The sequence below is a fragment of the Pseudorasbora parva genome, chromosome 3 (genome assembly GCF_024679245.1).
Source record: "Pseudorasbora parva isolate DD20220531a chromosome 3, ASM2467924v1, whole genome shotgun sequence".
Classification (NCBI taxonomy): domain Eukaryota; kingdom Metazoa; phylum Chordata; class Actinopteri; order Cypriniformes; family Gobionidae; genus Pseudorasbora; species Pseudorasbora parva.
The window spans coordinates 2,307,188-2,329,794 of NC_090174.1; the positions used below are offsets into that span (position 1 = coordinate 2,307,188).

The 22,607-nt window shown below is 34.5% G+C and overlaps 1 protein-coding gene across 1 annotated transcript in view; it reads left to right on the forward strand.

Moving 5' to 3' along the window:
* Positions 1 to 22,607, forward strand: part of brinp1 (bone morphogenetic protein/retinoic acid inducible neural-specific 1) — a 257,705-nt gene that overhangs the window by 138,405 nt on the left and 96,693 nt on the right. Inside the window, exon 3 of the mRNA XM_067437548.1 lies at positions 16,699 to 16,889. Coding sequence (XP_067293649.1) covers positions 16,699 to 16,889 — 191 coding nt within the window. The remainder of the gene's footprint in view (positions 1 to 16,698; positions 16,890 to 22,607) is intronic.

Here is a 22,607-nt window from a genome sequence, read left to right on the forward strand (position 1 = left end):
ACAATTTTGAGGGATTTGTACTTTACTAAATTATTATTTTTGCGAAGAACTCATGGCAAATATTGTACTCTTTACCCCGCTACATTTCTAACCATAACCCCAAGTACCCGTTACTACTTCTAAAAAAAGTTTCTAATTCTGTTTCGACTTCCCTCTCAAACGTGATTGGATCATGCAAGTGCCACCGAATGGGAGAGCCTATCAGCAATCACCTTCAGCTTTCCGCCAAAGTCAACTTCATGGTCAGATTTAAGTTTGGTGCCAGGTGCCAATCATCTACATTTCTCTACATTAACCACGCCCACTTTAAATGTATGACCAATCACACAATAGTTTTCGGACACCCGGAAGAAAAAAGTTCTGCTCAGACGGTGTGTTGAGAATATAAGCTGCGAGGACTCCCAAACCAGGGCTGTGAGAACAAAATGGCGGCAGAGGTTTGTAAGAGTGCTGCCATTGTGCTATTGCCTTGTGGGAAAGTGAGAAATATGAAATAAAGCAACATGGAAAATTAGGTATTAACATTAAAATTTGTTCATAACTCCATAAATGTAAGCACTGTGGCATTAGTAATGCAATATTTGGAAAATGTACTCTTGAAACTCAGGTTCTTTTAAAAACCAGGACTTCAGTACTTTTACTTAAGTAGACGTCTGACTGTAGTGCTTTTGTAGTACTTGTACTTGAATTTAGTAAGGGGTATATCTGTACTTTTTCTCCAGTAATGAAGCTGTGGACTGTCCGCCTCTGATAGTTTATATATTATGATAAGCAGTAGTGATGTGCAAAAATAAAATGGACAATTCTGGACAAATTGGTCTGGAAAAAAAGAAACTATAGGACGAGAGTATAATTATATTAATGTCAACGTTTGTTGTGCATGGCTTTAATTTGGCTGTGTAGAAAACGAGTAAATTATACACGTGAGTGTTAATTCATGCAACTTATTCTCTGTGTTGATGTTTGTGTTCATTCATTTATTTCTGATATATTTCATAAGCTTATTTAGATTATTCAGCCATTTTCCCCTTTCATCTAATGTCTGGAAAATGGCATTTTATGTAATTTCTTTAGTATGGCTATTTTTAGTGCTACAACTGTTTATAACTCAATTTGTGACTGTTAATAAAGCAATATGCCTGACTGTGTGTTATGATAAAAGTACAAAATAAACCAAAAAGTAATTTCTGGTTAATGCCAATGTCAGTGCATCCCTAAGAAAACGTGTTTTATTATTTGTTCCCATTTGACATCCCTTTGGAAATGTTAATTTATTACTTTTTTCATATTCCCTTATGGCAAGTCAAGATTTTCAGTGTTTTAACTCAATCAATGCATGTTAATAAGGCAAGACTGTGTGCTATATGATAAAATGGTCACTTATTAATATTAGAAATCCGAATAAACAGTTCCTTCATTAGCGAAACTGTCCGTCAAGCACTTGTTTACCGTCATTTATCTCCAGATAATTATAACTCGATCTATGACTGTTGATAAAGCAATAAACCATTTAAGACACTGTGCTATGATAACACTGTCAACATTTTTTTTTTCACTTTGGAAAAAAAAAAAATGGAAAAAGCCATTTTATGTTATTTTTGGCCTACAATGTGAGTGCATTCTTAAAGGGGGGGTGAAACACTCAGTTTCAGTCAGTGTCATGTCAATCTTGAGTACCTATAGAGTAGCATTGCATCCTGCATATCTCCGAAAAGTCTTTATTTTTTTTATAATTATATAAGAAAGATGCGCTGTTCTGAGTCTTTCCGAAAAAAAGCCGAGCGGGTGGGGGGCGTGTCGTGTGAGCGGAGCTAAATAATGACGTGTGCAGCAGCGCGCTGTGTGTTGAGTCGAGTGCGTCGTAAAGCTGTCTCATCCCTAACAGCGGGAAAAAAACTTTATTCAAAATAAAAATATGGCTTTTAATCAGATACAGCCATACATCTATGATCCGGAATCAGACCCAGAGGCTGCAGTTGAACAGGAGCAGCAGCAAAAACGACTAGAGCAGGACGTCTGTATGTGGTAAGTTACAAGTTATACACTAACTATATAATATGCTTAGCGACTGGTGTTATTTACATATTTTATACTTGAATTATATCGTCGTATTTTTGTCTTTGAGGGTGTACATGTGGGAAATGCAGTTGTGTGTTTGTGTGTTTACGCGTGGTTTGTGTAGACAGTAAGCGGACTAAAAAAAACACAGACATTTGAAGCAGTCTCACTCACCCTTCTAACGTTGGGACTGCTCCATCCTTCAGCATTAGGCGATCGGGAAAATCCGGCGTCGAGCTGGGCCTTGTTTATGAAACAGTCGGCACCGAAATGCAGCGAACAGATATAAACATTCGCGCAACTCAGTTGCTGATCCGGAAAAGCAAATTACATCCACTGTTGCCTTAACGCGGGGTTTTTGGCGAATCTGTGCAGGACTGTCTTGGTCTGGCAACCAAAAACCCACTTTTTTGGTGACATTGTTATGTGCACATCACCTGTCCAGCATCCTACAAGCCAGCGCTTTGATGGGCGTAGCCTGTTGCTTTCGCTCTCTCCCCTCTCTCTCTCTCTCTCTCTCTCTCTCTCTCTCTCTCTCTCTCTCTCTCTCTCTCTCTCTCTCTCTCTCTCTCTCTCTCTCTCTCTCTCTCTCTCTCTCTCTCTCTCTCTCTCTCTCTCTCTCTCTCTCTCCCTCTCTCTCTCTCACGCTCTTCCGGTAGAATTGTCCGTAAGGCCCATACAAGGAAATTCCGCCCCCATTAACGTCAAAGGGGACGCATGATCTCAAAAAACTTGCCGAAACTTATGACTAACCGGAAGTAGTATTTTTGACAAAGAAATACTCCCATCAAACGTCCACCTTAACTTTTGAAACTTTGTCTATGTTTAGTATGGGATTCCAAGTCTTTAACAGTGTAAAAAGATCAGTATGCATGAAACAGCATTTCACCCCCCCTTTAATGTAAAATATGACTATTTTATTCCCATTTAACCTCCCTTTGGATAATTTAATTAATTACTACTTCATATATATATTCAAGAAATATTGCCAGTTTTATAACTGTTTATAACTCAATCATTATTAGTCTTATGATAACACTCTCAAAAGAGGTTCACTTTTTGTTTGTTTGTTCTTTCATTCAAAAGCCATTCTTAGCATTCCTATTGCCTTATGGCAAGTCAAGTGTGAAATATTATCAGTTTTATAACTTTTCATAACTCAATCAATGACTGTTAAATGATAAAATGGTCGATTATGTATATTAGTAATCCGAATAACAGTTCCTTCGTTGCACTTGTCAAGCACTTGTTTACCGTGGTTTATCTCCAGATTCTGCTCCTCCCATCAGATCTGAAGTCAGTGGCGTAGACGGCCGGAGAGCTGAAGTTGTCTATCTGTGCAGAACTCATCAGTATTCCAGTCTCTCGCTCCATTCTCATCTTCATTCTTCACTCTCCCTCTTATTCCTCAGCTTCCTCGTCTCATTTTCTTCCCATCTACTCAAGCATCCGAACGCGTGCGCCTCCGACACACCTTATATCCTCCTCCAGAGTGATTTCATGTGGAGTCTTAATACGCCTCATTATCTGCACTACTTTACCTTGAGATTTGTTGATGCAAAAGCAGACACAATGCAATTTGCATATATTTGTTCCCGTTCCCTTGAAGAGCAGTAATTACTGAGCTCTTAGAATGATTTCCAAAGGCGTAGCGCTTCGACTTCCATCAAGGAGAGGGGGGGCACCGGAAACCTCGGCTGTAACTGAATTATCATCATGTTTTGCAGAGGTCTCCATATATTTTTATTCTCAAGACGAACCTGCTGATCGCAGTTTGTGAAGTGCCTGAATACGAGGGTGTCAATCCAGAATTGTTCTGGCGGCCGCGGCGCAGCGAGGGTCGGCTTCACGCAGCTAGACTTAATTGTACGCGCTTGCCCGGAGCTCCCAGCCGCCTGGTGATATTTTTATTACAGCACCGACCCCAAAAGCCCTCGAAACCGCCAACATTTGTAGAACACAATCAGTTCTGCTCAATTCACAATTTGTCTTGGTGAAAATTTCCAGACGAGGAAAGCTGAGGAGCAGCTGTAGACCAGAAGGGCCCGAACTTCACAGCCCCATTCAAGACATCAGCAAATAAAGTGCTATTGGACATGTTTTGTTTGTTCAGAAAAAGCACACACTGCATGTACATCATGAGCCCGGCAGTGAAATCAACAGCGATATACAGTCAAACCAACATTTGTTCAACATTTTATCACAGTTAATTCACTATAGTTTGAAAACATGGCAATGAAATATGACAAGAACAACAATAAATGAATCTTGAATATGTCAGATAACTTAGAAAGGAATGGATCACAATCAACCAATCAGCTGTTAAATTTAAATACACAATTAGACAATACCAGTTTAGCTCAACCAGTGACCATACCTGTCAACATTTGGGTATCAAAATCCGGGAGTAAATGTTTTAAATGTTTTAAAATGAAATGTTTATATAAATATGTTTCTTCGTTTTTTAATTAACTATATTGATATTTTGTTTCTGTGATTCATCTTAATTAATTGCCATTTAAACATATATATATATATATATATATATATATATATATATATATATATATATATATATATATATATATATATATATATATATATATATATATATATATATATATATATATATATATATATATATATAATATGTATATTAGCTCCAAATTAATGTAGAAACAACATAAAAAATTGTTTATTGGAACCTTTTTATCTTTTTAGGCCAGTATCACTGATAGTAATACAGCTTCTGATGTCTCTATGAAATAATATTTAATTCACACTTAAATGAAATAACACACTAACATTTATTAAGCTTCAAAAAATATTACTTTTAATTTAAGTGAATAAAATAAAATCCTCACATTTCATTTGTACCAGTGCTCAAGAAGTTAACAAGTAGGAAAAATACATGTTATCAGTTTGCACTACATACATTATGAATTATATATAGATTAATCCGTATTAAAGGTACTACAGTTATTTAGTCAAGAGCAGAGAATATTTAGTGAGCAATTACTTTTGTTCTTCACATTGTCATTAAAAGTGGTTACTGTCACTTTAAAAGATCGTCCGCTGTCGCACATGATGCGTAGCCTATCTCACACACATCTCATTTTCTCACACCTCTTTAAACTCATTTAAGATGTTATTTAACTTTTTAAGGCTGCTCTTACGAAGAAACTTAACAAAACTGGTATATCGGCATAACTGTGTGTGTTATTGTTTGTTAAAGCGCGAAATAGAACTTGAATCTGGCCGTTGTGTGAGTTTTTCATACAGCACATTCTCTTTGTCTTGTCGCTCTTAAATGGTTTAAAAGCATTTGCATGAATAAACTCGTGATCATATAATGTAACAGTCAGGGGATTACAGAAAATAAATATTTACCAGTGGAGTCGTTTCTACCATGGTTTCTACACTGTAAAAAATTTGTGGTGGTTTTTGTTGGTTTAACTTAAAAAAGTAAGTAACCTGGTTGCCTTAAAATTTTGAGTTTATTGAAATTAAAAATTTGAGTTGACACGATGAAGGAAATTAGTTTAATAAATAGAAACTCTAAATATTATTGTATCTGAACCACATAAAAAATGTGATAAATCATGAAAATAGCACTATTTGGCATGTTTCACTGCGTCATCAGAAAAAACACACACATAATTACCCAATATGCTTACAAAATCTTTTAATAATCTTTTAATAAAGGTTGTCGAATCTCAAAAAAATTTCATTGTATTAACTCAAAATTTTAATTTCAATGAACTCAAAATTTTAAGGCAACTAGGTAACTTTTTTTCTAAATAATTTTTTACAGTGTACTAATGATGCTTGATTCAACTTCCCGCGCCCTGCGCAGATATCAACAGCGCTAGGTTGCCAGGTCGAGGCCAACAAAGGGTTTGAAATTTGTGCAATGTGTCGATTGTATGAGTCGCCGTTTCATGCACGATCTGGCAACTGAACAACCTTGGAATAACACATTTGTGATTATTCAACGAACGAGGTTTGGGCCATACAAATTACGGGAGATTTCCGGGAGGGGGGCGGGAGCACTGCTAATTTTGACAGCAAATTCAGATTTAGTCTTACGCCCGTTTCACACATACTCCGTCTGCAGTGCGTGTGCGTTGCGTCTGCAGCAGTGCGCCGATCGTTTTCGTACCGAGTCTATTTTTTGCTGCGCTGCGTTGCTGCATTAAAGTGATAGAACATTGTTCGCATTAAAATAAACATGTACTGATGCGAAAATCTAGTAATTTCACCACAGATGCATCTCATTTAAAATATACTCTTGTTTCAAAGTCAACACATGGCTTTTTTTCTCAAGTAAAGCAACAAAACGACACCTTACCAGGCATTTAGGTTAAAAAAATGTGCCATAAAGGATAGCACTCGTAGCCTAGCCTACTTTCTTGGAGGTGAAAAGCAAAGTTCTTTTTGCCCTGCAGGATTTCTTTTAAAATCGTGTAAAAACGAAAGAAAAGACGAGCGTCGTCTGTTTTTGAATAGACTATTGTAAGTTTCTAATTTAAAATGTTTGTGATTTAAGGCTATAAACTATGTTTAAATGTTTTGCCACTTGTGTGAGCTAAATCGAAAGTATATAAATATAAATAAATGAATTTAATAAAATGTTGTTTTTTAAATGTAGGTTAGTAGGCTACGTAACCTGACTTCTATTAAAGAGTAAACAAAGAGAATTGGAATTCTGACGAGGCATGTTCAGTAAAAACGTTTGGATTTAAATAAAAAATAATGAATAAATTCTGTGTTTGTGATATGCAACAGCGGATCAGTTGCGGACTGCAAACGCAGCATATGTAAAGCACTACAGGGTGTGGGGCTCCTGCAACGCACACGCAACGCAACACGCACCGCACACGCACTGCAGACGGAGTATGTGTGAAACGGGCTTTAGTCTTAGTCTTTTGAATAACACACCATTTAGTTTTAGTCCCATTTTAGTCATCTGAAATCTTTTAGTCTTAGTCTAGTTTTAGTCGACTAAATATCATAAGACGTTTAGTCTTAGTCTCACGGGTCTCAACGTTTTAGGTTCACGGTTTCAGTACGGTTCGCTATTTGCTATGTTCACAGAATAAAGGACTATTAAAAATAAAGAAAATAAGAGCAAATAACTTAAATACAAGCAGTAGCACAAATAAATTATATTGAGCAAAGATACTGATAAAATAAACAATGCATTTCCTGTTTTTCAGGTAGGTCTAACGTTAGTTTTAGGTAGAGAAATAGAATAAATAATCAAATGTAAAATAATTACATATTTAACTGTTTAAATGAAAGATTAATCCTTATTAAACTTACACAAGCTATTCAATCAAGAGCAGTGAGTCCTTATATTTTCTTTGACATTAGCTGCTGCGCTTGCATTTCCCGCGGATTTTTTTAAATGGCTCTCGGCTGCTTCTGATCAACCTACCCTCAAAAATTCGCTCTGATTGGATTTCTACCCTACACTGCCCACAAAAAGAGTACCTATGATTGGATCTCTTCTCCGCTCGTCTCTCCCATATATTTTCGTCTCATTTTTATTCATTGACTAAAGTGTCAGGTATATTTCGTCACGTTCTTCGTCATCATATCTGACTTTTTATTTAGTTTTCGTCCGTGAAAAAGGTTAGTGGACGAATATTTTTCGTCAAAGTCTTCGTCAACGAAATTAACACTGGGCGGGAGATGGGTGTGAAATACGGGAGACTCCCGGCAAAAACGGGAGTGTTGACAGGTATGCCAGTGACTAAGAAACGCTAATTTAGTTCAGTCTGCGGTGTCAAAGGTCACATTAGCAATTAAAGACGAAACACTTCAGCAAAACACGCTCAGCTCAAAGTGAAGAAATCATTTTCTCAAATGCATTTATCTGGTATAGTCACTGTTTGAATAATGTTTGGATATGATATGCCACAGTTTGCTTTATTTTGCTCTCCTCATTTACATAAATGAACTATACTGTTCAGTACACACTAGTGGAATATTATCTGAACTAGTGTCAGAAAACATCAGAAAGAGACTGGAAGAATCAATTGTTTGCACATTCTGACATACAGAAAAACTACCAGAATCTAGATGATCGCTTACATTATAATCAATAAAACAAAATTAAAGGTACGCCACACTATTATACACACTTGTAGTGTAGACGGCATAGTTAATTAAAGTTGGAGGGATCCAATTTGGTTGCATTTTGCATGCTTCCTGCATATGTGTGTGTGTGTGTGTGTGTGTATGTGTGTGTGTGTGTGTGTGTGTGTGTGTGTGTGTGTGTGTGTGTGTGTGTGTGTGTGTGTGTGTGGAATACCAGACTCTAAAAAAAATATGCATATTAAAATAAAATAAAAATAGTTTGCTCCACCTCATTATTTTTCTAATAGCCTAATTCAATGGCCTGGAGTCAATTATCCTGCTTATACGACGGTCACCACACCTCGGGACATTGATGCACATGCACACCAATATGCTGATAACTCACAGAAATCAGCTTATTCAAATAACCCTTTGTCCCGCTTTACATGCCGGGAGGAATGGGGGTAAGGGCAATAATCTAGCTGTCTATCAGTTTATGCTTAAGAGGTATATATCTTTAGCCTGACGTGGTCATCCTCAGCTCTAGTCAGAATATGAGTCTGATGCTCCATTGGGCTGTGATTATGGGGCGTGTTTCAACCCAACCAGGAAAGACCTCGATTGGACAGACCGACAACCAATCAGAGCAGCGGAACGATGAATAACGTTAGTTGTCAAATGTCAACAGAACTCAACTGCACTGTGTTGCCAAGTCTGCGGTTTTCCCCGCTAGTTGTTTTCCATGTCTGCGGGTTGAAGCAACCTCAATTATGGGATATATAGACCCAGGAATGGCAGTTTTTGCCTGAAGCTACTTGAGCTATATTTTTGTAATATATATAATATAATTGCACACCTTAAAAAAATTCATCAACCAATCAGATTCAAGCATTCAACACCCCCATAGTATAATTATATATAATATAAATAATTAAAAAAACATCCCGCACTGTTAAAAAAATGTAATGTAAATAGCATTGCTGTAAACAATCAAAATGTAAAAAGACTGTCGGCGGCATCGCTCTCAATAAAAAAAGGTGCTGTTCTGCACCTCAGGAGTGTTGTTATTTAGTAACCTAAAAAAAAACAACAACAACATTATTGTGGTACATTTTATAAAAAGCACTATTTCAGTATTTCTACCTCAAAATCCATTGTGTTACTGTAATTACTTGAGAAATATACTAGTTAAAATTGTTTCAAAGTAAAGGCTACATCATTTGCCAGTTTATGTAATCAAATTAACAAAAGAAGGTACCTATTTATTTTACAGTGTCCTTGTTCATATGTTACATGCACTAGTAATAACAGTAAACGATGTATAATTACATGCAATTAACCCTCAACCAAACCTCATCCTAACTCTAACCTATAGTAAGTACATGTAGTTAATTAATATTACTCAGTTCTTAAATATATAATTACACTGTAACAATGACACCTTGAAATAAGGCCATCCTTAAAAATATTTTGGTTTGCAGTAACAGTAAATTTTTTTTAAAAAAGGGTCGGTAGGTAGGTCTATATTTTTTTTTTCAAATTTTAATACAAAAAAAAATGTACATTTTTGGTGATGGTGATTACGTAGGTATGAATGTAAACAAATTGGCATATCGTGACATCACTGACTGGGTCTTCAAGCCGTGCCTTCGGGCGTGTAGGCTAATTGCAGGCTATATAGACAACAAACAAATTGAAATATTTGTCAAAAACATGTTTATTGCATAAATTTCAGGTGCATTCTTTAAGAAAAGGGTCCAACCACCAGCTAGCTGTCATTGACTCAAAGCTGTCAACCCTCCCTTTTTTTCCGGGTTTCTCACGTATTTTAGCTCTTTTCCCGCTGTCTTCCCGTTTCAGTATTTTCCCGTGATATGTTTCTTATTTTTACGCTCGATTGTGTTAACTCAGAACACGCAACTATCTGTGTCTCTGAAGTGGCTTGCACTTCTTGCCAGACCAACGCATCTGGTGATATAGACTAGTGCATTTGAATATTAAAAAGCAAAAAGTTGTTTTTATGAATTCAATTAATTAAGTAGCTATAACCAGCTATTCAATCAAGAGCAGTGAGTGAGTCCTTATCTTTTGTTTGACAGACAGCAGTAAAGGCTACTGCCCCTTTAAGACCTAATACAGAGATATGCATCGTCTTTCTCAACTGTATAAAGTTCTCTTAAGGGTTATAGACTGTCTGATGGATACTCATCAAGATCGACATGTTGACATACTTTTTGTGTGAGTTTATCCGTTCAAACGCAAGACTTGAAAGAACTAAATATTTGCGCGCTGTGAGACGTGCGCGCGCTGTGCACAGTGACAGATCTTCTCTCACTGCAGAGGGTTCTCATTCGCGTCTTCTGGCGAATATAGACGGTTTCAACGGTAACAACATAAACAAACGCTACTGCGCATGCGCGCTTTTGTGGCCCAAACTTAACTTCCGGTAGACATCAATAACACCAGAGGATGCGTTATCTTTCTTATGCGTTAGCATCTTTAATTTTGATTGTGCACCATTATCTTAATGTATAGATTTTTTTTTTGTTTCAGCATGTTTATTATAAATAATTTCCCATTTATGTCTTTAATATAGAGTGGGAAAACGCCCCACTTAAAGGGTAGGTCACCCAAAACTGAAAATCCTGTCATTCATTACTCACCGTCACGTTGATCCCAGAGTTTCCGCTAGAAAAAAATGGTGCCGGACATTTTGATGATATGCCGGTCAAAAACTCCTGAAAGCAGTTTATGTAACTTAAAAAAAAATGACCATGTTTATTAGCCGAACTTTCAAATAGACGGAAAAAAAAACATGAACGTCCGATTGGCGTCAATCAACCAATTTTTTAACTTATAGGCGTAATTTGCGGGTGGGACAGGTGGGACATGTCCCTACCACTTTTTTTAAAACATCTTGCTTCACGGATTAACCTAACTAATACAAACAATGCAGTTCAATGCAGCAAACGCGGCTCATGCAATCTTCACACAGACGAGCGCTTTAATCTAACGCTTAACGCCGTTGCAGAGACTTTCTATTTGTTCCGGTCAGATCGCGAAACAAAACGCACAAAAACTGTTCCTGCTCTTGATGTACAACCACTGAAGGTATTCGGTTTTGATGAGAGAAAAAATAGACCACGAGGGCAGATTAGAAACGAGAACTTCTGACAAGTTTAACAGACTAGACCAGTGATTAAACAAAGTGTGCAAATCTATTTGCCTTTATTCACGTGAAAAATCTTTAGATGCAATAATTAAACGCAATTAATAAATTTAATTATAAACTCAGTATGTCTCATTTAGTTGGTAACATTTAAATTGGCCACCGTGTGAAATGACAAAATCATATAATAGAATATAACAGTACAGCTACTGATAACTACAAGCAAGCACTACAAGATGTTTTTGAAATAATTAGAGAAAACGACCATGTGCTTATTTAAATCTTTTCGTTTCTACACATATTAGGCTATTCCTCATGTCTGTGAGGCAAGCCTGCCGAGTTTCAGTTTGAGACGCGCTTCGGTTCATGATGAAAGCGATGGCTTCCGCGACCTAGTCTACTTATTTATTTCTTATTAATTAAATACATGCAATTAACCGAATAACCCTTTATTAAAATTAAGAGACAATTTGTACAAAACGAAAGAAAGGCTTTTTACAAAACAAAACTTAATATTAAACTAAATATAACCACCAAAATCATTTCTGACCCACTCGCATCTTTGCACTTATAGCCTATCATAATCAGATGAAATCTAAAAATAATATTATAATATTTAAACATAAATATGAAGAAAAAAAAACATTGTTTAATGGCTACAACAAGTATAGTAAGCTACAGATTTATGTCATGTCTGAGCTGGATTTGAACGAACATAATTTTACCGGTGGGTTCACAGTAGCCTATATAAATGCATGCGCACTCGCCTTTCAATTATGCAATGCGTCGGCATAACATGTTTCTTTGTTTCATAATATAAGAATAATGTTGGGAAACTTGTGTCATGTGCTCTCTGCTTGATTTTTAATATTTATATCATGTTAACCAAGAATAGTACGTCAAAATGTATTTCTACTGAGTAGTGCGCCATACAAACAGACACAGACCGGAAGTTAACTTCGGGCCAGGCGCGTAATCGTAGCAACGCGCGTGCGTTCGATGAAACCGTCTATACTGAGTGATGATGGCGAAAATGACTGGTCATACGGCAGCACTCGCATGCATTGAACACAGTTTACAAATATAGACCGTTTTGCCCATGTTTTCTTTTATTATCGCTGTTGTAGTGCACGTGTATCCATCGACAGAACCATACATAAAGCATTATTTTTCAAGTTACAACCAGTGCCGCCGCTCCCACCATGCGCTGGGGTCGAGCAGAACACACGCTACCCATAGCAACGCGTTATGACAACGACATTTCAGGCTGACAGAGACAAGATAAACGGCTTTTCCGCCATTTGTTACTGTTTTGTACACGTTGTTATATTAATTATAATTCAAAATCTGTTTTATTCGCCACAATATAGTAATTATAAATGTTGAGAGCGGCACTTTTGATTCATTTTCAAAAAGGGCAGGGGCTCAAACTAAGCCCTCCCTTCTGCAGTGCAGTGCATGTGCCAGTGCTGTTGAGAACTTCAGTATCATAAAGGAGTTTACATCATTCCCCGTAAAGTCATTTCTGACATTCACAGAGCACTTTGTGTAAAGGACACACGAATGCTTGGCTGATTTTAGTTGAGTTGCACCCAAAAGCAACGATAGCACTGATTCCACACCGGAACCGCAGGAGTAAACACATGGCATGTGCACGATCATTTATTATAGAATAATTAAACTGAATAAATCACCTTCAGAAAAAAATAAAATAAATTCTTCAACTCAGAAAAAATGAATTAAATGAATAGCTCTGACCAAAAATGAAAAGTTTATTTCCGATCTGTATTTTTTGGGGTAACACTACAATAAGGTTTTAATTGTTAACATTTTTTAATGCATTATCAATGCACTGAGAAATATAACAACATATATTAATATTTCTGTGTTAGTTAATACAAATTTAATTAAGCCATTGTATAGCTGTTGATGTATTATAACTTGTTTAATGTTATAATGTTTAATGGATCAATTATCCCTTGTGTGAAATCACTTAAAAACGTTCACACTTCAAGGTTTTAAAACTACTTCAAACTTTTGTCTTGACAAACTTTTTAGCTAGTTTCAAACACTTTGCAGTTGGTTCACATGTGGTCTGCACTTGTTTATGTTATAGTACTTAAATATATAATAATAAAGTGGCCTAATTTCTGTCTTGCATTTAACAATCTAGCAGTCACTACACAACAATTTATCAATCAAATGTAAATGTTATTGTGATCTCCTGACAAAGGGTTCCTGCAGCTCATCTGTGAATGATCTGTGAATGATCTCATATACATCTATGAATTATCTGTGAATGATCTGTGAATGATCTCATATACATCTATGAATTATCTGTGAATGATCTGTGAATGATCTCATATACATCTGTGAATGATCTCATATACATCTGTGAATGATCTCATATACATCTGTGAATGATCTCATATACATCTGTGGATGATCTGTGAATGATCTCATATACATCTGTGGATGATCTCATATATATCTGTGAATGATCTGTGAATGATCTCATATATATCTGTGAATGATCTGTGAATGATCTCATATATATCTGTGAATGATCTGTGGATGATCTCATATATGTCTGTGAATGATCTGTGAATGATCTCATATATATCTGTGAATGATCTGTGGATGATCTCATATATATCTGTGAATGATCTGTGGATGATCTCATATATATCTGTGAATGATCTGTGGATGATCTCATATATATCTGTGAATGATCTGTGAATGATCTCATATACATCTGTGAATGATCTGTGGATGATCTCATATACATCTGTGAATGATCTGTGGATGATCTCATATATATCTGTGAATGATCTGTGGATGATCTCATATATATCTGTGAATGATCTGTGGATGATCTCATATATATCTGTGAATGATCTGTGGATGATCTCATATACATCTGTGAATGATCTGTGGGTGATCTCATATATATCTGTGAATGATCTGTGGATGATCTCATATATATCTGTGAATGATCTGTGGATGATCTCATATATATCTGTGAATGATCTGTGGATGATCTCATATATATCTGTGAATGATCTGTGGATGATCTCATATATATATATATATATATATATATATATATATATATATATATATATATATATATATATATATATATATATATATATATATATATATATATATATATCTGTAAATGATCTGTGGATGATCTCATATATATCTGTGAATGATCTGTGAATGATCTCATATATATCTGTGAATGATCTGTGAATGATCTGTGGATGATCTCATATATATCTGTGAATGATCTGTGGATGATCTCATGTATATATATATCTGTGAATGATCTGTGGATGATCTCATATATATCTGTGAATGATCTGTGAATGATCTCATATATATCTGTGAATGATCTGTGGATGATCTCATATATATATATATCTGTGAATGATCTGTGGATGATCTCATATATATCTGTGAATGATCTGTGAATGATCTCATATATATCTGTGAATGATCTGTGGATGATCTCATATATATATATATATATATATATATATATATATATATATATATATATATATATATATATATATATATATATATATATATATATATATATCTGTGAATGATCTGTGAATGATCTCATATACATCTGTGAATGATCTCATATACATCTGTGAATGATCTGTGAATGATCTCATATACATCTGTAAATAATATGTGAATGATCTGAAGGTCCAGCCTGTCATGGAGTTTGCAGAAGTTCAGCAGTGACTGCCGTGGCACATTTACAGCACAAGACTTCAGACTTTAGACAGGCGCTTATTGGACATTTCCCGTGTCCAGCTCCTAACTCAGCATTTATGAAAATAGATGGTTCTTTAAAAGTAGTTTTTCCTCATATTATTAGCAGATCACTCTGTGATGGCATTTCATGTCTCAAGGACTTTCAATTTTCACTTCATTACTGGAACAAGATGCATGTGATTCGCTGCCAAATGAGATGCTAATCGAACCAACTGTGAGATCAGTGAGACAGAAATCTGGCCAATGGCAAATCAGGACGGATGCTCATCGCTTCATCATGACAATCATGGCAGACAACAGCAGTTTTGTTGATTAGGTCACTTTGTGGAAGCCTTGATTTGGATTCAATAACAAAATGTTTTTGCTTTTGTTTTTCCCTCTATCACTCTGGACAAAAGTGATTGCCACATGATTGTTAGTTCTTGCTGAGGTTTCCAATTGCCAATGCATTTGAAATTGTTTTCCACAAAGCACCAGACAAAATCAAATTCTAATGTTGCAAAATACACTTTTTGTCTTTCCCGGTAGATTATGTGCAGTGCAGTTACAAAACTGTATTACATTAAAAGAATAGCTCATATCTGTTTTTTGGGGGTTTACAATAAGGTTTTATTTGTTTAAATTAGTTAAAGCATTAGCTAACACGGAGCAACAGCAGTCATCTTTGTCAGAGTTAGTTAATACAAATGTACTAAAGCCTTTAAATATAATGCATTATTAATGTTTAATGGATTAATTAGTCCTTGTAATGCAACTTATCATGATTTTATAATATTTTTTACCACTGTTATAATACATTATAATACTCGTTTATACCCATTGTTACACTTTTAGAAAATGTCATGCATTCACACACACGACAAACAACCAATTTCAGAAGCATTTACAAATATCATAATGCATTTAAACTTTTTTACAATAATTTATGAAAATATATAATACATTATAAATGTCTTTATAGCAGTTAGTGCATTATTAAATTGCAACACACCTTATGTATGATCTCATGAATAATTGCAACGGCATTATAATACTCATTTAAACTCATTGTTACACCTTTATAAAGTGTAATGCATTAAGAAGGAAGACTAATATTATAATGCATTTTAACTGCTTACAATTGAAATATATAATGCATTATAAAGTGCATTATGAATACCTTATGTAATGCATTATACATAGCTTTAAATGTTACAAATATTTCTATAGAAAATATATTGAGGTGATCATATTTGTGATGTGTCAATAAATTAGTATTATTTTGTCAATGTTTCATATGATCCTAATGAAAAGTGCTGGAGCAGCCTTTGTTGCTATGGTAACTTCTTCAGTGAAAGCAATTTCTGTATACGAGTGTGTGTGTGTGTGTGTGTGTGTGTGTGTGTGTGTGTTTACTGACTAGGCAGAAATATATGCTATAACTGCGTTTTAATCTAACAGTTGTGGTAATTGTAACATTTTGAAAATGTATGTGCATATGCAAGAACATAAGCTGCCACCTGGATTACAGTCTAAACTAGCTCTCTGTCGCTTCCACTAAAGCCGTTTTTTTGCCCATGCAAGTCCTAATGTTTTGCTCTGTTCTGCAGGGAGTTTGCACGCTGGAAGGTGAGGAACACAGCCATCGAGAGGCGGGATCTGATCCGGAATCCTCTGCCCTTGATGCCGGATTTCCAGCGCAGCATGCGGATGCTCGGACGACGGCCGTCCACGCAACAGTTCATCGACACCATCATCAAGAAATATGGAACGCACATCTTAATCTCGGCCACACTGGGAGGTGAGCGCTCTAGCCAACATTAGGGATGCTCCGATAATCACATTCTGGGACGCCATTGGCAGTCACTAAATTTGGCCAATTTCACAAACTGATTGCAATTCAATGACGTAAATACATGAAAGGTTACCGCCGACATGCATGTAACCAGTATGAAGTTGAGGACCAGGAACCAGGATCTAATTACTTTGTGTAAGTGACACTTAGACTTAAGTTCTTTTGTTCACTGGTTTTGGAGGTTTTCTGGCTTAAAATGCCATAACCTTTGATTGCTTTGAGATATCAACACAAAATTTGGCCCAAATGATTTTATTACCTGTTTTATGAGTGACCAGTGCTGGCAAAAGGAGTCACAATGCGCACAGGATGATTTTGAGCTATAGGCAAAACAAGAGAAAAATCACAAAAATGAGTTCACTAAGCCCTCGTCTAGTCATCCAAATACTCCAAATAGCAATCTAAAAGTGTACATTTTCAGAGATAAGTACCTTTCCTCTGTCCATGAAAATATTAATCTCCCTCGTTCACACATTTACAGAATTATAGTATTTCAAAATATCTGTCTTGACGAGCATTCACACAAACACTATATATTATGTATATTCAATCAGTGCATTACAGTTAGTCTTAATAAATAGACTATTTATTTCATTATCTGTGAATGATCTGTGAATGATCTGTGAATGATCTCATATACATCTGTGAATGATCTGTGAATGATCTCATATACATCTGTGAATGATCTGTGAATGATCTCATATACATCTGTGAATGATCTGTGAATGATCTCATATACATCTGTGAATGATCTGTGAATGATCTGTGAATGATCTGTGAATGATCTGTGAATGACCTCATATACATCTGTGAATGATGTGTGAATGATCTCATATACATCTGTGAATGATCTGTGAATGATCTGTGAATGATCTGTGAATGATCTCATATACATCTGTGAATGATCTGTGAATGATCTCATATACATCTGTGAATGATCTGTGAATGATCTCATATACATCTGTGAATGATCTGTGAATGATCTCATATACATCTGTGAATGATCTCATATACATCTGTGAATGATCTGTGAATGATCTCATATACATCTGTGAATGATCTGTGAATGATCTGTAGTCTGTATCGGCTGCAAAAACCATGTTCAGAACATCCCTAACCGAAATAGATGCAAATCCATTAAATGATGTTGATATCTATTAAATACTGCATTTGATTCAATGTATTCTGACCATAGTTGCATTTACCTGATGTGGGTGCATGAATTTGCTCCAAAATACAGTCTTTTGCTAAAAGTGGTCATGAAAGGGAAGTTGCGCTCGTGTTTTCTTCTGTATTGTGTCATATTTCCGAGTGAAACGCTTCACAAACAAGAAAAAATGTAGGCAGGGCTTGATTGTGTCTGTGGGGAACTGATTGGCTGGAGGTGGTTTGCTATTGGTGGATCTCATGTGAGTGACAGGTTGCCCCGCCCTCTTCATCAGAGAAGAGATGCTGCAAGAGGGAGGGGAAGTTAAGAACTGTCCATTTTGATTGTAGGATGACTTTAAGAGTTAAGCTGAGGTATATGCTTGTTGCCCATGTGTGTGTGTGTGTGTGTGTGTGTGTGTGTGTGTGTGTGTGTGTGTGTGTGTGTGTTTGGTGAGATGCAGAACAGACCCTTCTGTTAATGAGATCTGTCTGTAATTCATAATGTTTGTGCGGAGCTGAACTGAGCCCGATACCCTTTTTGTCCTTTAAGGGCTCGGTTTCATATAGATTCACAGCTGTCAAGTGTTATTGCTCTGATATGCTGTCATTTGGCTTTCATGGACGGTTTGTATTCAGAGGTTGGAATATTATATCAGTTCTGGCTTAGTGGTTAAACTTGATGCTCTAATTATGGCATAGAGAAATATGATCGGATGAAGGAATATGATACCGGATTGTAAGAACAGAATAAAACCAAATGCAGTGCAGAGAGTGCTTTTATTGCCATTTTCTTTGTCTCTCATAGTTACGGATGTCTCAGTGTTATTTTAGTATCATTGATATTCTATTATAGTTTTAACAAATAATGTTATGATTTTTAGTTTACTTTGCTTTAACTTTTTTAATACCTCAAGTTAATATAGTGAATATATAGGCTAATATAGTGTATATATAGGCTAATATAATGAATATATAGGCTAATATAGTGAATATATAGGCTAATATAGTGAATATATAGGCTAATATAATGAATATATAGGCTAATATAGTGAATATATAGGCTAATATAGTGAATATATAGGCTAATATAGTGTATATATAGGCTAATATAATGAATATATAGGCTAATATAGTGAATATATAGGCTAATATAGTGAATATATAGGTTAATATAATGAATATATAGGCTAATATAGTGAATATATAGGCTAATATAGTGAATATATAGGCTATTATAATGAATATATAGGCTAATATAATGAATATATAGGCTAATATAATGAATATATAGGCTAATATAATGAATATATATGCTAATATAATGACTATATAGGCAAATATAATGAATATATATGCTAATATAGTGTATATATAGGCTAATATAATGAATATATATGCTAATATAGTGTATATATAGGCTAATATAATGAATATATAGGCTAATATAGTGTATATATAGGCTAATATAATGAATATATAGGCTAATATAATGAATATATAGGCTAATATAGTGTATATATAGGCTAATATAATGAATATATAGGCTAATATAATGAATGTATAGGCTAATATAATGAATATATAGGCTAATATAATGAATATATAGGCTAATATAATGAATATATATGCTAATATAATGACTATATAGGCAAATATAATGAATATATATGCTAATATAGTGTATATATAGGCTAATATAATGAATATATATGCTAATATAATGAATATGTAGGCTAAAATAATGAATATATAGGCTAATATAGTGAATATATAGGATAATATAGTGAATATATAGGCTAATATAATGAATATATAGGCTAATATAATGAATATATATGCTAATATAATGAATATATAGGCTAATATAATGAATATATAGGCTAATATAATGAATATATATGCTAATATAATGAATATATAGGCTAATATAATGAATATATAGGCTAATATAATGAATATATAGGCTAATATAATGAATATATAGGCTAATATAATGAATATATAGGCTAATATAATGAATATATAGGCTAATATAATGAATATATAGGCTAATATAATGAATATATAGGCTAATATAATGAATATATAGGCTATTATAATGAATATATAGGATAATATAATGAATATATAGGATAATATAGTGAATATATAGGCTAATATAATGAATATATAGGCTAATATAATGAATATATATGCTAATATAATGAATATATAGGCTAATATAATGAATATATAGGATAATATAGTGAATATATAGGCTAATATAATGAATATATAGGCTAATATAATGAATATATATGCTAATATAATGAATATATAGGCTAATATAATGAATATATAGGCTAATATAATGAATATATAGGCTAATATAATGAATATATAGGCTAATATAATGAATATATAGGCTAATATAATGAATATATAGGCTAATATAATGAATATATAGGCTAATATAATGAATATATAGGCTATTATAATGAATATATATGCTAATATAATGAATATATAGGCTAATATAATGAATATATAGGCTAATATAATGAATATATAGGCTAATATAATGAATATATAGGCTAATATAATGAATATATAGGCTAATATAATGAATATATAGGCTAATATAATGAATATATAGGCTATTATAATGAATATATAGGCTAATATAATGAATATATAGGCTAATATAATGAATATATAGGCTATTATAATGAATATGTAGGCTAATATAATGAATATGTAGGCTAATATAATGAATATATAGGCTAATATAATGAATATGTAGGCTAATATAATGAATATATAGGCTATTATAATGAATATATAGGCTATTATAATGAATATATAGGCTAATATAATGAATATATAGGCTAATATAATGAATATATAGGCTAATATAATGAATATATAGGCTATTATAATGAATATATAGGCTAATATAATGAATATGTAGGCTAATATAATAAATATACAGGCTAATATAATGAATATATAGGCTATTATAATGAATATGTAGGCTAATATAATAAATATACAGGCTAATATAATGAATATATAGGCTATTATAATGAATATGTAGGCTAATATAATAAATATACAGGCTAATATAATGAATATATAGGCTATTATAATGAATATGTAGGCTAATATAATAAATATACAGGCTAATATAATGAATATATAGGCTATTATAATGAATATGTAGGCTAATATAGACATCACTGCAAAAAAAATGCTTTTCTTACTTAGTATTTTTGTCTTGTTTCTAGCCCAAACATCCAAAAATTATTAAAACAAGAAGTATTTACCAGACAAGCAAAAGTAATTGTCTTGTGTTTGGAAAAAAATAACTCACAATTAAGAGAGTTTTGCTTAAAATAAACAAAATAGTCTGCTAATGGAATAAGCAAAATAATCTTAATTCAAACAGAAAACAAGATTATTTAGCTTACTCCATTGGCAGACTATTCTTATTTTAAGCAAAAACTCTTAATTGTGAGTTATTTTTTCTCTAAAAACAAGACAATAATTTTTACTAGTTAAAGGTGGGGTCAGTGCTTTCTGGGAACCGTTGTTGGTATTTCAAATCACCAAAGCAAGCACGCCCCTACGCCCAAAGGGGTCACACCCCTATTTTGATAGCGCCGCCCCACATATACGTAACCCAGAGGCATCCACGGCTACGGCAGAATCTGTGTGTATCTAATCCAGGTCGAATATTCAATGAAAAAGTCATCCCTTCTATCACAAAAACACAAACCGTTCTTGTGAACAACTCGATAGTACACAAGCACACAGTCAAGCCAACGACATATTACAATTATGACCAGATTAGAGTAACAGCAATCACAAAAACACAAACTGTTCTCATGAACAACTTGATAGAACACAAGCACGACAGTCCAGCTAACGACGTATTACAATTATGACTGGATAAGGGTTATATAGATCATGAAAAGAGTAATTTGAATAATGATGAGCACAGAGCGAGAGCGAGCGCTCTTCTTTCCATCAATAGTAGACACGCCCCTTACCTGCTGATTGGCTACAAGTTTGCATTTGGAATACTTTGTTGGTGTGGGAAATTGTTCACAAATAGTACAGTAGGTTAGTTTTACAGATCAAAGAACAACAATACGAACTAATAAATAATGTGGTATGATGCAATGATATTTGCTAGATAAATGCCCTTTTTCACTGAGCTTTAACCCCATAGTGCTCTGTTTATGGAGGAGCTATGGGCCGGACGAGGATGTTCTGTGCCGTTTGTGTGAGAACGAGCCGTATATGCTTTTATTCATGACTCCTCAGTTTCCCGTCACGCTCATCAAGTCTCTGTGTGTCAGTAGATCACACTCGCTCTAGGGGTCATAAGGCACAGGCCTGAGGTCAGTGTGGCGTGTGTCATTATGTGGCAGATAAACATGAGCGCAGGGCAGAGGAACTTAAAACACTTGCAAAGACAACGACTGGGTGGTGGGGTCTGGACACAGTGTGTGTGTGTGTGTGTGTGTGTGT